The following is a 16,480-nucleotide window of genomic DNA, read 5'->3' on the forward strand; positions in this document are numbered from 1 at the left end:
TACTTTTCCCACTTTGCACTGTGAATGTTTAATAAAGACATGAAAACGTATAATTGTTTGTGTGTTATTAGTTCAAGCAGACTGTGTTTGTCTATTGTTGTGACTTAGATGAAGATCAGATCAAGTGTTATGACCAGTTTATGCAGAAGTCCAGGTCATTCTGAAGGGTTTATAAACGTTTTCTTGCCCACTGTATTAGCTGACTACTGTTCCTTAGTAATTTAGACAAATTGGAAGGGCAATGATTATCATTTTAAACGCATTTTTGTTGGGTATTGGACACTATTATTGAGACACTTTGGAAATCAGAAGCAGATACAGGTAGGTGGATTTAACCCCAGTCTCCAGTGGGGCATGGTATTTCTGACTTGAGTGTTACCACTACACCACAGCTCTGCACAGGCAATGATTATTCTGAACACTGGAAATTCTTTCTCTGTAAAATATGTATCACAATGATCCGTTGTCAGCTCCTATATTGAGAGGCTGGTGTTTCAGGTTTCAGGATATGACAGCTAGAAAACAATGGTTGTGTCCCAAGTGTTTCAAGTCAGCAAAATGAGGGATCAAGGGGGTCATACTAAATGGTTATAAAGTAGCTGATGTTTTGTGTTCGTAGTACTCAAGTGTATTCAGCCAGGGAAGTCTTGTTCGGTCCGTATGTGGGTAGTGCTCCCTCCTCTCCAGCTCTCTGTGGAGTTTTGTTCTATTCTATTCTGTTTTTCTTGTGTTTATGCCTTGGTAGTGGAATCACTCGGGAAGTCTTTCATATCCCCACTCTGCGCTGCCCTGGCGGCTGTCAGTGTAATAGTATATGAGATGGATTATGGGGTTATTTCCCTGCAGTGAAAAAACTATTGTTGCATCAGTCAGTCAGTCAGCGCCTTCCCAGACTGGCCTCTTAGTACACTGGAGTTAAGCTTTGTCAGGATGCCCTCCTGCACCAGAATTATGAATCACTTCTACCTCCCACCTTCAGCTGTACGTGCTATACAGTGTACAAACACACACAGACGCACTCTCACAGACAAATGTGTAGGCCCTATATACAGGTAGTACTCTATGTGGGACTGTCAATTTGAGTCTGTGCGAGTAATCAATCCATCATGCAAAATTGATTACATGAATCAGGATATGATGCAAGACAGAAGAAAAACCCGGCAGATATGGTCGTCTGTATGCTCAAAGTAATGTTCTTGGTAGGGGTAACGGTTCCGTAACCACAGACGCTGGGAGATGGGGAAGCAAGTACAGGGTGAGGATTTAATAATAAATAGACATGAAACTAAACAAGACCAGAGTCTGGACAGGAAAAACAAAACAACATCAATGCAGACACGGGAATGAAACTGAGGAATTGACAGATATAGGGGAGGCAATCAATGACGTGATGGAGTACAGGTGAGTCCGATGAAGCGCTGGTACGCGTAACGATGGTGACAAGTGTGCGTAATGATGAGCAGCCTGGCGACCTCGAGCGCCAGAGAGGGGGAGCGGGGACAGACGTGACAGTACCCCCTTCTAGGGACGCCACCTGGCGTCCTACCTGGGCGAGCCTGACGGGCCAGCCGAGGTGCGGGAGCCCGACAAGCCGGCTGAGGCGCGGGAACCCGACGAGCCGTCTGAGGCATGGCGTGGGACCCTACCAAGCCAACCAAGGCTTGGGAGCCTGAAGAGCCAGCTGAGGCATCCCTGGTTGCTTCGGCAATGGCACCTGGACCCGATGTCACCAAAACAAATTATAATAACTCCCTGATGCTTCCAATTGTGGTGTCTGCATTCTGTAACGGTTCTGTAACCACAGACGCTGGGAGACGGGAAGCAAGTACAGGGTGGGGATTTAATAATAAATAGACATGAAACAAAACAAGAACAGCGTCTGGACAAGAGAAACAAAACAACATCAATGCAGACATGGGAATGAAACTGAGGAAGTGACAGATATAGGGGAGGCAATCAATGATGTGATGGAGTCCAGGTCCGATGAAGCACTGGTGGGCGTAACGATGGTGACAGTTGTGCGTAATGATGATGACAGGTGTGCGTAATGATGATGACAGGTGTGCGTAATGATGATGACAGGTGTGCGTAACAATGATGACAGGTGTGCGTAATGATGATGACAGGTGTGCGTAACAATGATGACAGGTGTGTGTAATGATGATGACAGGTGTGCGTAACGATGATGACAGGTGTGAGTAACAATGATGACAGGTGTGCGTAATGATGATGACAGGTGTGCGTAACGATGATGACAGGTGTGCGTAATGATGATGACATGTGTGCGTAATGATGATGACATGTGTGCGTAACGATGATGACAAGTGTGAGTAACGATGATGACAGGTGTGCGTAACGATGATGACAGGTGTGCGTAATGATGAGCAGCCTGGCGACCTCGAGCGCCAGAGAGGGGGAGCGGGGACAGACGTGACAGGTAGGGGTAATACTAATAAATAACTCATAAAATTCATAAAACATAATTTCATCCTCAGTACCTCCAGTTTCAGTTTCTCCTCTTCATCACCACAGGTTTTCCACCTCTGCAACCTACCTCTTTACTCTGTATTTACTCCTTTCTTCTAAGCCGCTTGTGGCTAGTCACAATAAAGTGCTATTATGGGTTTACAGATTAGAGCTTCTCTTATCAGGATATATATTAGCTGCTTTGATATGAAATACAGCCGCTCCCCATTGGCCTTGATACCCCTCTTGATATGTATGGAAGGTTGATATAAATCAAATCAAATGTATTTATATAGCCCTTCGTACATCAGCTGATATCTCAAAGTGCTGTACAGAAACCCAGCCTAAAACCCCAAACAGCAAGCAATGCAGGTGTAGAAGCACGGTGGCTAGGAAAACTCCCTAGAAAGGCCAAAACATAGGAAGAAACCTAGAGAGGAACCAGGCTATGTGGGGTGGCCAGTCCTCTTCTGGCTGTGCCGGGTGGAGATTATAACAGAACATGGCCACGATGTTCAAATGTTCATAAATGACCAGCATGGTCAAATAATAATAATCACAGGCAGAACAGTTGAAACTGGAGCAGCAGCACGGCCAGGTGGACTGGGGACAGCAAGGAGTCATCATGTCAGGTAGTCCTGAGGCATGGTCCTAGGGCTCAGGTCCTCCGAGAGAGAGAGAGAGAAAGAAAGAGAGAATTAAAGAGAGCATACTTAAATTCACACAGGACACCGGATAGGACAGGAGAAGTACTCCAGATATAACAAACTGACCCTAGCCCCCTGACACATAAACTACTGCAGCATAAATACTGGAGGCTGAGACAGGAGGGGTCAGGAGACACTGTGGCCCCACCTGAGGACAACCCCGGACAGGGCCAAACAGGAAGGATATAACCCCACCCACTTTGCCAAAGCACAGCCCCCACACCACTAGAGGGATATCTTCAACCACCAACTTACCATCCTGAGACAAGGCCGAGTATAGCCCACAAAGATCTCCGCCACGGCACAACCCAAGGGGGGTTGATTTGATTTGTTGCTATGAATTAGAACGCGAAACTATTGAAACAGCTTCTAAACTCAAGTCATGAACAACGATGGTAACAATTCATGAAAAAATAGATCCAGTTACATATCTGGATATTATTTTTGGGATATATCATATCTTACCATTTTGACAATATTGATAATATTATTTTTGCGCTGGTTGGCTGTACCTGCACCAACAATCCAGTATTTTTCCTTCATTGCTTATCCTCCAGATTATTTTTAAATAGGGAGCACATTTTTTCAGCAGTTTTATTTCCATGACTGTGTCACGGATCCCTCTGGAACTTTCATTGCGCACACCTGGCCCCTATTTCCACTGATTGTATTTGTATATATGTGCCCTTTGGTTTCCATTGAGCTGTCGATTATTGATACAATGTCCGTTGGTTCGTGTGAGTACCTGTGCTGTGTGTTTTGGATTTCGTACCATTGTGGATTGCGCAGATGATTACGGGTCTCGTCCTGTGTGTTTAATCATTGTGCGCTTGCGTTATTTATTCGAAGTACTCCTCGCTCTTTTGTTTGGGTTTCAACCTTGTGTGTTGTATACATGTTTGTTTGGTCTTCTTCCCCGTGCACGGCACGCCTTAATTTGGGTGTAATAAAAAAAAATATTACGCATTCCTGCGCCTGTCTCCCGAATCATACATACCGATGTGACAGACTGATCAAAACTTGTTTGCAGCAGACATATGGTGAGCAATATGTTTGAAACATCGAATCATAATAAAAATCACAGTATCGAATCGCAATACGTATCGTATCGGCAACTATGTATCGCTATAATATCGTATGGTGAGGTCCCTGGCATTTCCCAGCCCTAGTATGCATCCATGATTAATTAGGTGCCTACAGCCTCTCATACACTTACTCTACTGTATGTGTCCTCAAGTAAATTAAACCAATAAGCAACATTTCAGGAGATGTGTTTTTATTCCCTTGCTCAGCAGCTAAGAACACACTGTTTTTCCAAATTTTGCTCAATATGGCTTCAAACAAAGGAATGAGTGCATGCAGAGTGCAGTATGATGTAATATAGTCAAATATACAGTAACTATGCAGTGGTTGACGTAGTTCTCTGTAGGATTTTGAAAGTTGAATTATTGAAGACTTATCATTTTCTATAACATCATCATACCTCTGCAATGGTGTACTGCTATGCCCCACTACAAACCCATACTGTAGTGTTTCATTATTTTAAGTGAAACTGGTCAATCATACGTTATGTTTGCTATGCTGTAGCCCAGCACCACCATTTGGCTGATTTCTGGTTCATCTAAAATTGTGATTTCAGTGTTTCTCTGGGAATTCAGTTGTTCCTCCTGAGAAGAAAGACTCAGTGTCACATATACTCCCATTTAGAGCCCTGATTGCAGCAGATGGATCAGGTGATGTGGATGTGGACTGAAAGTGAATCTCCTGCATTAGCAGTGATCCCTTCTGTTTAATCACCTCAGAGCCTCTGGGCCAGTGGCCCGCACTCTGAGCAGAGAGAAAGCTCTGATAACCTGGGCCTCTTAGAAATAACATCATTTCATTTCATATGATGGGATGTGTTTTCCTTTTCTCTGCATACAGAAATGGAAAAAAATAAATTGAATGTGCCTCACAAGGGTCTGATAACCACAGATGCTACCCCATGCCAGTAATGGATTCAAGTCTGGCAGTTATACTTTCACGCATTTGTCATCTTGGGCCCGCCAGGTGTTGTTTTTAGTTGTAAAAAGATGCTGAGCATCTCCCACTGAATAATTTTTCATGTCTCTGCAAACTCTCTCCCTATACTACTATGTTTCCAATGGTCCCTCTATGCAGTGCTGAGATTCAACAATTCTAATGTTAAGATTTTCAAACGGCTTACCAATGGCTCATACTGACTAGAGTCTTCCCAGTAAGATTAGTGCACAGTGGTAGACACAGACCCATGGCCAGGTTATCACACAGACCCATGGCCAGGTTATCACATAGAACCATGGCCAGGTTAACACACAGACCCATGGCCAGGTTAACACACAGACCCATGGCCAGGTTAACACACAGACCCATGGCCAGGTTAACACACAGACCCATGGCCAGGTTATCACACAGACCCATGGCCAGGTTATCACACAGACCCATGGCCAGGTTAACACAGAGAGCCAGGCCAGGTTAACACAGACAGAGGCCCAGGTTAAAACATTGAGAGAACCAGGCCAGGTTCACACAGACAGAGGCCCAGGTTAATGACACAGAGAGCCAGGCCAGGTTAACACAGACAGAGGCCCAGGTTAATGACACAGAGAACCAGGCCAGGTTAACACAGACAGAGGCCTAGGTTAATGACATAGAGAGCCAGGCCAGGTTAACACAGACAGAGGCCCAGGTTAATGACACAGAGAACCAGGCCAGGTTAACACAGACAGAGGCCCAGGTTAATGACACAGAGAGCCAGGCCAGGTTAACACAGACAGAGGCCCAGGTTAATGACACAGAGAGCCAGGCCAGGTTAACAGTATCTTTCTAGCTGGCAGTGAGTCAGCACTGCGCTGGCAGAGAGTCTTGTTTCATGCGGCTCACAAACCTTTGTCGCAAATTGCCTCCAGGAGAAACAACATGGCTTAATAATGTGTTAAATTGGACATGATCGTTGGACATAGGGCTAATTTTATGCAACCTCTTATTGCTTCTTTTCCGTCTCCATTAATCTGGCCATTTGTTTTTTCTCCCTGGCTGCAAGAAAGGGGATAGTGGGAGGAGGACGGGGAGTTTGAGAGCGTGAACAAGAGAGTTAGAGAGCTAGTTAGAGAACAGAAATCATATTTTTTTGGGGCATGATTTTATACAATTGTTACTTCTGACATTTGCTTAGAACAATTATCATTCAGCAAGCATGTTATTGAGGAGTTTTGAGATTTGAGAAACACTTAAAGCGAGCAACAAAAGGCCAGGAGGATGTGCCTGCAATTTGCATGCAGACTGAGGCTCAGGTGTTTAAAAGCCTACTAGATACAGTATAAGGCAGTCTCCTATAATGGTGCCCAAAACAATATCCCTTGGTAGCCCATAGATGGGGACATATATGTTACAGGAACAAAGAGTAGAATATTGGGCTAAAGGTAGAAATATAGCATCCCGAATATTCCCTGGCCTCTTTTGAAGCCCCAGAAAGAGTAGCTGCTGCTCATGCAGCAGTTGAGAAAGGCGAGAGTCAACAAGGGCTTTGCATGGCAGTATATATTATTATGATGACATAATACACCTTTTCCTTTGGTCAGCACCAGTGTTTTCATGTGTCTTGTGTTTTTCCTCTGCAGGTTGGATAGTGGTAATAATGTAAGGGACAAGAACCACGCTAAATTGATGGATGTTTTTCAAGAACCCAACTTTGCTGTGCTGGCTTCAAACCTGGAACAGATCAACAAAGGGGACGAGAATGGTAAAGACATGTGTATGTTGCTTTGCTAGAAACACATTAGGCCTACTTGAATTAAAAAAAACAAAAAAAAACAAATGGACACACCAAGACCTAATTCTTCTCCACAGGTGTAGCTATATTGTATCATATTGTACTGTATGTTATAGCATTTTACAATGTGTTTTTATGAAGGAACAGAGGGAATGCTGCTACATTATCACGGTACATTATGTCACAATCGTAGTACGAGTTCTTATATGGAACAAGATGCTCCAGTACGCATTGTTTTCACCTCCACTATTTAGCTTGGCTGTGACCTTTACAAAGCTGAAAGGCAAGAAGCCTCAGCCTTGATATTTAGTGACCTTAACCTTTGCTGCCTGTTTTAATGCCCAGAGACGGTCTAATGAATGTGTGGAATGTTTTCGTCCGTTTTTTTAATTCTGAAAGAACTTATCATCCTTTCGCACGACACTCCCATCCTTTACGACCCTGAATGTCAAAGGGTAAAGGCCACTCACACAGAGGAGGGGAAAGGTTATTACTTTTGTCATTCCTTCCGTTCATCCTGTAAATACATCAACATAAAGATGTTCAATCAGAGTAATAGAAAAGGCCTTATTTAAGATTGAAAAAATAGGCTAATGATTTCTATATTTCCACAAAATTTGTCCCATGATTACTTTCTATAATGGCTTTTATTTTATTCTCATTGCATTCTTATCACAAATTATAGAGCACAAGAAACACAATGATGATGATTAATGATGAGCATTTCATTTTTCTCTAGAAAAAGATGAATTCCCCTTTTCAGCTTGAATTAACTCTAATATGCCTCGTCTTTGTACAAAACTATTACTTTGTGCAGCCTGTTTGAAAAAAACATGACCTGTGCATTTTACCAAATGAAAGAGAGGCTAGGAACATACACTGAGTGCACAAAACATTAGGAACACCTGTTCTTTCCATGACTGACCAGATGAATCCAGGGGAAAACTGTGATCGCTTATTGATGTCACTTGAAAAATCCACTTCAATCAGTGTAGATGAAGGGGAGGAGACAGGTTAAAGAAGGATTTTTAAGCCTTGAGACAAGTGAGACATGGATTGTGTATGTGTGCCATTGAGGGTAAATGGGCAAGACAAAATATTTAAGTGCCTTTGAAAGGGGTATGGTTGTAGATGCCAAGTGTGCCGGTTTGAGTTAAGAACTGCAACACTCCTGGGTTTTCCACGCTCAACAGTTTCCTGTGTGTATCAAGAATGGTCCACCACCCAAAGGACATCCAGCCAACTTGACACAACTGTTGGAAGCATTGGAGTCAACATGGGCCAGCAACCCTGTGGAATGCTTTCGACACCTTGTAGAGTCCATGCCTCGACAAATTCAGGCTGTTCTGATGGCAAAAGGGGGTGCAACTCAATATTAGGGAGGTGTTCCTAATGTTTTGTACACTGTGTACATTGAGCTGAAAATGAAAAATAATGAAAGAAAGGAAATAGTATAGTATATTAAAATGTCATCTTATATAGGAAATACAGTATGTTAAAGTACTCTCACATTGTGCATCAGTGAGTTCACAAGGGAATTAGTTGATATCTGATACTATCTCTTTGTTCCGCTCTACAGAATCACACAACCAGGACAGTTCTTTGAAGCTAGACAGTCCCGACACCACTCCTAAAGCCAATCTACCAAAAGGAGGCCCTGAGAGTGAGAGGACCTCACTTAGCCCATCCTCACCTCTCAGCCCAACAGAGACCCCTGAGCCCAGCACCACTACTGCTGATGACTCCTCCTCCACTCACACCATCTCCCTCACCTCCTCCTGCTCCACCAAGTTGGTGAGTCACTGGGCTCTTCCAGAGGACTGTAGTGACAAGGCTGCCTTCACCATGATGGAGACAGGGAGTGTCTCGGCCCTGTCTGGGGGGGACTGCCTTATGCCACAGAGCCGCACCTGCCTGGGCTGCTTCATTGAGAGCAAGGACGCTACAGAGCCTGAGCCAGGGCTGGACCTGGGCCGGGACTATGACCCCTGTCCTGTCTCCTGTCCTGACATGGCCATGCAGTGCATGAGTTCTGGTATCCGCTACGGGGATCAGCTACTCTCAGACCAGCTCCTCAGCTACCCAGAGCACAAGGTTAGAGCGGTGGAGAAGACAGATGAGGAGAAGTCAGCGGAGGACAGTGACTCGGAGGATGCCACGTCAAAGAGTATCTACGAAGGCCTGCTCCTGGACAAGTGCAACGGTGAGGAGGCTCTGCTGGCCAACTCCAGCCAGGACTGGGGCTGCTTTGAGTCCTTTATCAGCGAGAGTAAGATCGAGCTGCTGGACCTCTGCTCTAAGAACGAGCTCTCTGTAAACCTCTTCTCAGAAGAGGACGTAGACAACTATATGTTTGATGATGAGGACTCCACCCTGGGCAGCGACGTGTGCTCGCTGAAGATCCGCTACGAGTCCTTCCAGGACAACGTCCGAGAGAAGACCAACACCATTCAGGAGGAAACCCAGTTCAACTTCTTCCCAAGTGTCGTCGCCAAAAAGGAGGGAGAGGGAGCAGTGAAGAAGGAAGCTGAAGTGCCGCAGGTGAATGGAGAGAAGGTCGAAGTCTGGGCGGCTGGAGAAAAGGTTGACAAAAACAACAGCAGCAGCTCTGCTGAAGTGATGCCCAGTGTCAGTCCAGAGAGCAGCTACCTGTTTGACTTCAACAACTCCACAGAGGACTCTGGAGAGTACAGCGATGACAGCTCCTGTACTGGATCCTCCCTTGACACCTGCCAGACCAAACGGAAACACTGCTTCCTCTCCAGGGAGAACTCCAGCTCCTCCAGTCAGCTGAGCTATGGGCTGAGGTCCAAGAGGAAAGTCCGATACAGCGACGACTATCTGTACGACGTGGATTCTATCGAGAGCGAGAAGAACACGGAGAAAAAGGAGAAGCAGCCGGTGGGTCCAAAAAAAGAGGAGGATGACGACTGGTGTCCAAAGAAGAGGAGAAAATCCTCACGAAAAGAGCCTCCGGTGATAATCAAATACATCATCATAAACCGATTTAAAGGGGAGAAGCACATGTTAGTAAAGCTGGGAAAAATTGACACATCAGAGACAACAGTAAGCTTAAGTAAGGACTTAGTTCATAAGTACCATAGAATGGCCCCTCTGAAAGACTACTGGCAAAAGAGGCGCCAGGAAATGCAGGAGCAGCGCAGGCTGGCTGCTGGTGATAAAAACACATTTCCGAATGGCTGCAGGCGTTCCCTTAATTCTAGCCTGACAAAACGAAAATACAGGATTGCAAATAGAGTCCGGATTCAAAGAATTCACACTGTAGAGCTCTCGCCAAACCACGCCGATCACAAGCAAGAGGTGCGAGCAGCTGAGGATCAGGCTGCCTGTACAGATATGGCATCAATAACAACAACAACCTCCGACTGTGCTGCTAGATTAGACCAAGGAAGTGTGACAGGAAAAAGCAGATCGCTAGAGAGGGAGGGGAAAAGACTTGGAAATAAGATTTTGAAACTAAGGAAATTTAAAAGCGAGGCCAGACTGAAGTCGAAAAAAATGACAGAGGCTCAGCAGGAGGATGGTAAAACTGTGGTTCACCTACATGAGGTTGGCCCACTATCCCCAAGTCAGCACCCTGACATAGTTTACTCTAAAGCAGGTAGCCCCCAGCTTTGTGATGACTCTACTGTCAGTGTCGACCCCACTGAAAAGTCTACTTTTACACCAGCCCCCTGCTCCTCTTCCAGCACAATGACCCATCCTGTAAATGTGAATAGTGGTCTGCCTGTCATCCCCGGAGGCTACCTACAGACATTACTAGATGCCTCTGACTCATCCAGTAACACTGGACTGTCATATTACTCCCAGCAGCAGCAGCAGCAGAATCCCCGACAACAGTTTCCCCATGGGCTCTACCAGGAAGAGAATCCATTCACTAACCTACAGCTGGCCCAGAGCTGTGTTCTATCTCCTCCCTCAGAGTCCGAGCTCCAACAATCCCCCTCTAACTCCAATCAGATGGAGCCAAACTTCACTCACATATCATGGCAGTCTGGAGGTGAACAGCTACCATTTACATCTGACATTCCACCTGAATCTGCTGGCTTTTCCAACACCATGCCTTTGCCAATGACAAACAACTTGCCCTTGTCAGGATATAGTCAAGTCAATGTAGATGGTAACAGACTGCTGAATGATAAGGCACATTTACCTGAAGAGCCACCAGGACCAGACTCAACCCTACAGGCCAGCCGGTCAGCTGAAGAGGAACAGGTGCAGTTCCATATAGTCACTCTAAACACAGAGAACAGCAGGCTGGCCAGCTATGACTCTATGGGTTCACTGTCGGCCTCCTCTAGCAACTACAGCACTATGAGTCACAAGTCCTGTGAGAAGGAGAGTGAAGAGGATGTGAATGAGAACTTCTTGGCCCACTGTAGTCCCAAACTGGTGATCCAGCAAAGTACTGATGAAATCACTCCCCTTAGGGAGTCCACAGACCTACTGGACATCTCCAACTTCACCCCCGATAAGTTCAGGCACTCGTCGTTGTCAGAGATGTCGCCACCCGACACACCAAATCTCTCCCCACAGGTGATGGGTCCAGAAATGAGGGAAAGCCTAGGAAAGGCCAGGGAGTTTCAAGGAGAGACAGGAGACATGACTCTCTCAACTACACCTGATGGGACTAAGTGGGACTGTAATGTCCTGCCACAACAAAACCATGATGGCAGAGCGATAAACAATCATCAGTTCCAGTTCCATACTTTCAATGACAATGATGGCACAGGGTTAGGTGATAAGATTGACGGCACGGACGTCTTTGATGAGCAGGCTGAATCTATTGGAGACCGAACTAAAGGTCCCAAGTCAAAAAGGAAAACAACCAGTAAACAGAAAACCAAGACTCCAAGGGCCCCCAAGACAGAGAAGAACAAAGCCCCTAGACAGAATTCTCGATCATCCAAAAAGCTAAAAGCCCTGCTTGATGCAAAGGCAAAGGCGAAAGGTGAAGAAAGTGAAGGTCTTGCTGGACTGTCAGAAGACTGGCCTTTACTGGTGGAGCACGGTGGGGGCTGGGTAGACGGCGGAAACAACAACAACAGTGCTGTGGATGACGACCAGCGAGAGTTTGAGGAGCCCTCCAACATCCTGTCCAACATAGTCTCTGGGATGGCAGAGGTCGAGAGGTTTATGAAGGTGTCCATCGAGCCACTATGGGACCCCATGTCTGGACTCTGTCAGCCTCCAGAGGCCAACAGCCTTAAAACTAAGACACTCAAAATCCTGGCGGGCACAACAGCTGACGTCAGGAAAAAGGGTGGTTATGCCACCTCCCCTGGGGCAGGAAGGGGCAGGAAGGCAACTGGCAGGGGAGCCAAAAACCAATCCAAGTTCATTCCTTCAAACCCCTTCTTCCCCCCTCTCACTCTAGACTGCAACATGTTCAACAAGTCCAGCCTCGGTATACCTGGCATCTGTGGGCCCGCACACAAAAAAATGTACCGTCACAAAACCAGTGCAAAATTTGCTGGAGACGAAAACAATACAGGGAAGCGGGACTCGAGCAAGAATGTAGCTCTGATGGCCTCTTATGAGAAACTGAGGTAATATTTTGTAACAGTGGCTGCAAAATACGTCCCCCTCACTCTATTTCCTCCCGCCTCTTGCTCAGTTCCCTGGGTTCCCTTACTGCTCTCACTTTTTGACTTAAATCCAAGTGTTGCATGGCAAAGACATTAACCCTGACTACCCCACCTCCTTCTTTTACCCTGAAACAACTTGCATGTGAGCTTTTATTTGTTCTGGCAAAACTACCTATTGTGTGATTGATTGTCTCTAGCTTGACTGTGATTTCGAACTACCGTGGCTGCTTTTTGTTTCTGACTGCTGCTTGATTCACCTTTCTTGGTCTTTAGTTTGTTTTGTTTTTTGTTACTTTAAGTTTGACTTTTGTATAATAAGAAAAATTGCCTTGAACCTGTTTTGAAAACCATTTTTGTGATACTTAATGGTTTGCTTTGTTTTTTCAATTCTCCATTTCAGCGGAACAGATTGCCCCTCCTTAACAATGTCAAAATTCAGTTTGTGGCTCTCCACAAATGTTTAAAATAACAGTTCAAAAGTTGTCCGTCCTTACATTTAGTCAATGGTTGCCTTCAGTGTACAAAGCGAGAGTGGAGTAGAGTTAGTCATGAGGGAACAATAGAAGTGTCCTATCATTACTGATACCACCCAGCCATTCCATTTGTGGATGTTTTACTGGTGTAGGAGAACTGTATCGCTGTTCTGCTGGGAACCAGACTTTTCAGAATAAAAAAGGGACATTTTTGTATTAACGATAAGACGACTTTCTCATACTGTCCTAATTTTCTTAATATCTTGAAATGGCATTATTTGTCATTGGCTTTTTGCCATGGTTTGGGGAGAGGAGGTGGGAGGGTAAGTGGAGTAAGTACCCAGAATTGCAATTTGTTAATGCTATTGTACAGAGACATATGCACTATTTGCAGAATATGACGATAATTATAATTGTTAAAAATGGAATTATGTGCCAAACGTTGAACAAGTATCTGTATAAACATTTTCTATCTATATGTATATTGGCTGTTTCATGTTCTTTTTGTTAGGGTTGGGGGGTGGGGGTTCTGGACTTCGGTGGCCGGTCGACATTCTAGAGAACTTACACTTCATTCCGTTTGCCAAGCACCTGCAGCTGACAGTGATACACCTTTTACCAAAATGCAAATGACTGTCTTTTCATTCATACATTCCTTTGAAATGATTGCCATCTGAACTCAAAATCAACAGCCAGCATGGCGATACAGAGAAGGGGATTAAATAGGTCCTGTGGAGAGCTGCCATAAGCTGTTTCAGCAACTAAAAAGTAGCACTGTGTCAATAAGAAATATTTATGCTCTAACAGGTTAGTTCAATCTTGAGGTTTGAATTTGTACTCTACTCAAGGTTAGTATACTGCTTCATGTAATCTCATGTAATCTCATGGATTCACCTACCACTGCACAAACATGGAGCTCTGTATTAGATTTCTACAATTTATTTCAATTTACATGAATTGATACTATCCATCAGAGATTGAATATTTATTGTGAAGACCTTTTGTCTCTCGAAACCCCCCTTCCCCTCCATCTTCTCCAAGTTGCCAGGCTAGCCATTGAGACTGGGGATCAGGACAGGTGTCACCACCAGGTGGTGTGGAGTAGACTGCCTTATATCATCCCTGCCCATTGTTAATTGAATGTATTTGACTTCCTCTCCAACACGAGTTTTATATGATGTACCACTGTTGAGCTGCCTGTGAAAGGTGCTTGAAAGCAAATGAACTTACAGGTAACTGAAAAAAGGATGAAGAAATCCTCTGTGCCCTATTTATGAATGTATAAGATACTGTTATGTTTGATGTAATTCTGCCATGATTTTGACATTAATTAGAATTGTGTTTTGCCATTTTTGTTGAAAAGAATATTGAGCTTTATAAATATTGTCAGAGTTGTTGCCAGAGGGATTCCACAAGAACTCCTGACATCCTCCATGAATCTTGTATATTTTTCAGTGTGCCAATTTGTAAAATATTTTCTAAGTGTATATTTTTCTTAGAAAGTGTTGTGAAGTATTTGTAAATGTGGATACCCTTTTTTCGCCTTTATAGGCAGTGAAAGGGATGTATAATGACATGCCTTTGGTTTTAAAAACCAAAATAACAAACATGACAAAAAAAATTATAAAAGGAGAGAGGGAAAACACTGGGAAAAAAGTTGTAACATTTTGTCGGAAGTTTTGTAATCAGACCAATCTTGTTGTGGGAGTGTAGTGCTACTGTGTAAAAAGTATGATAAAACAAAAAGAAAAACTGAAATAAAGACATATTTGTGATTTTATTGCTGTTTTATAAATCATTCTAGTATCATTTTGTTTTGTTGTAACTGTTGCAAAGGTTTAAATATTTGTGAACAAGCCTGTATGGTGACAATGTAATATTGGTAACTTGCTGAGTTTTGTAATAATGTTTATGGAATAAATATAAAATAAAAATGAGGTTTTGATTCCTGCTTTCAGATGAGGTCTCCATTTTCTTCTCTCCGCGGACTGTATGACATCTTTCTGAGAATGTATACAGTCCTTATGTTGCATGGATCTTAAAGACCCTCAAAAAGTGTTGATATTACATTTTACTTGTAGTCTGTGTAGTTTGTCTGCAAATAGATTGACTCCACAAAATGCTAAATATGTTACTTCATATATAGTAACAGTCAAATGTTTGGACACACCTACTCATTCAAGGATTTTTCTTTATTATTTTTTACTATTTTCTACATTGTAGAATAATAGTGAAGACATCAAAACTATGAAATAACACATATGAAATAATGTAGTAACCCAAAAAGTGTTAAGCAAATCCAAATCGATTTAAGATTTTAGATTATTCAAATTAGCCACCCTTTGCCTTGATGACAGCTTTGCACACTCATTCTCTCAACCAGCATCACCTGGAATGCTTTTCCAACAGTCTTGAAGGAGTTTCCACATATGCTGAGCACTTTTTAGCTGCTTTGCCTTCACTCTGCGGTCCAACTCATCCCAAACCATCTCAATTGGGTTGAGGTTGGATGATTGTGGAGGCCAGGTCATCTAATGCAGCACTCCATCACTCTCCTTCTTGGTCAAATAGCCCTTACACAGCCTGGAGGTATGTTGGGTCATTGTCCTGTTGAAAAACAAATTATAGTCTCACTAAGCGCAACCAGATGGGATGGTGTATCGCTGCAGAATGCTGTGGTAGCCATGCTGGTTAAGTGTGCCTTGAATTCTAAATAATTCACAGACAGTGTCACCAGCAAAGCACCCCCACATCGTTACACCTTCTCCATGCTTCACGGTGAAAACCACACATGCAGAGATCGTCCGTTCACCAACTCTGCGTCTCACAAAGACACGGTAGTTGGCACCAAAAATCTCAAATTTGGATTCATCAGACCAAAGGACAGATGTCCACTGCTCGTGTTTCTTGGCCCAAGCAAGTCTCTTCTTCTTATTGGTGTCATTTAGTACAGTTTTTTTTGGCAGCAATTCGACCATGAAGGCCTGATTCACACAGTCTCCTCTGAATAGTTGATGTTGAGATGTGTCTCTTACTTGAACTCTGTGAAGGATTTATTTGGGCTGCAAGTTCTGAGGCTGGTAACTCTAATGAACTTATCCTCTGCAGCAGAGGTAACTCTGGGTCTTCCTTTCCTGTGGCGGTCTTCATGAGAGCCAATTTCATCATAGCTCTTGATGGGTTTTGCGACTGCACTTGAAGAAACTGTCAAAGTGTTTGACATTTTCCGGATTGACTGACCTTCATGTCTTAAAGTAATGATGGACTGTCATTTCTCTTTGCTTATTTGAGCTGTTCTTGCCATAATATGGACTTGGTCTTTTACCAAATAGGGCTATCTTCTGTACACCACCCCTACCTTGTCACAACACAACTGATTGGCTCAAACGCATTAAGAAGGAAAGAAATTCCACAAAAAAACAAGGCACACCTAAA

At 44.0% G+C, this 16,480-nt stretch overlaps 1 protein-coding gene across 1 annotated transcript in view; it reads left to right on the forward strand.

Moving 5' to 3' along the window:
- The window catches only part of LOC110533745 (neurite extension and migration factor), a 33,852-nt gene extending 18,850 nt beyond the window's left edge, over positions 1-15,002 (forward strand). The window contains exons 2-3 of the mRNA XM_036990133.1: positions 6,812-6,933; positions 8,543-15,002. Of these exons, the coding sequence (XP_036846028.1) occupies positions 6,858-6,933; positions 8,543-12,537 (4,071 nt within the window). The 5' untranslated portion in view covers positions 6,812-6,857 and the 3' untranslated portion in view covers positions 12,538-15,002. The remainder of the gene's footprint in view (positions 1-6,811; positions 6,934-8,542) is intronic.
- The last annotated feature ends 1,478 nt before the right edge of the window (positions 15,003-16,480 follow it).

Source organism: Oncorhynchus mykiss, chromosome 10 (assembly GCF_013265735.2).
Source record: "Oncorhynchus mykiss isolate Arlee chromosome 10, USDA_OmykA_1.1, whole genome shotgun sequence".
In the NCBI taxonomy this organism is placed as follows: domain Eukaryota; kingdom Metazoa; phylum Chordata; class Actinopteri; order Salmoniformes; family Salmonidae; genus Oncorhynchus; species Oncorhynchus mykiss.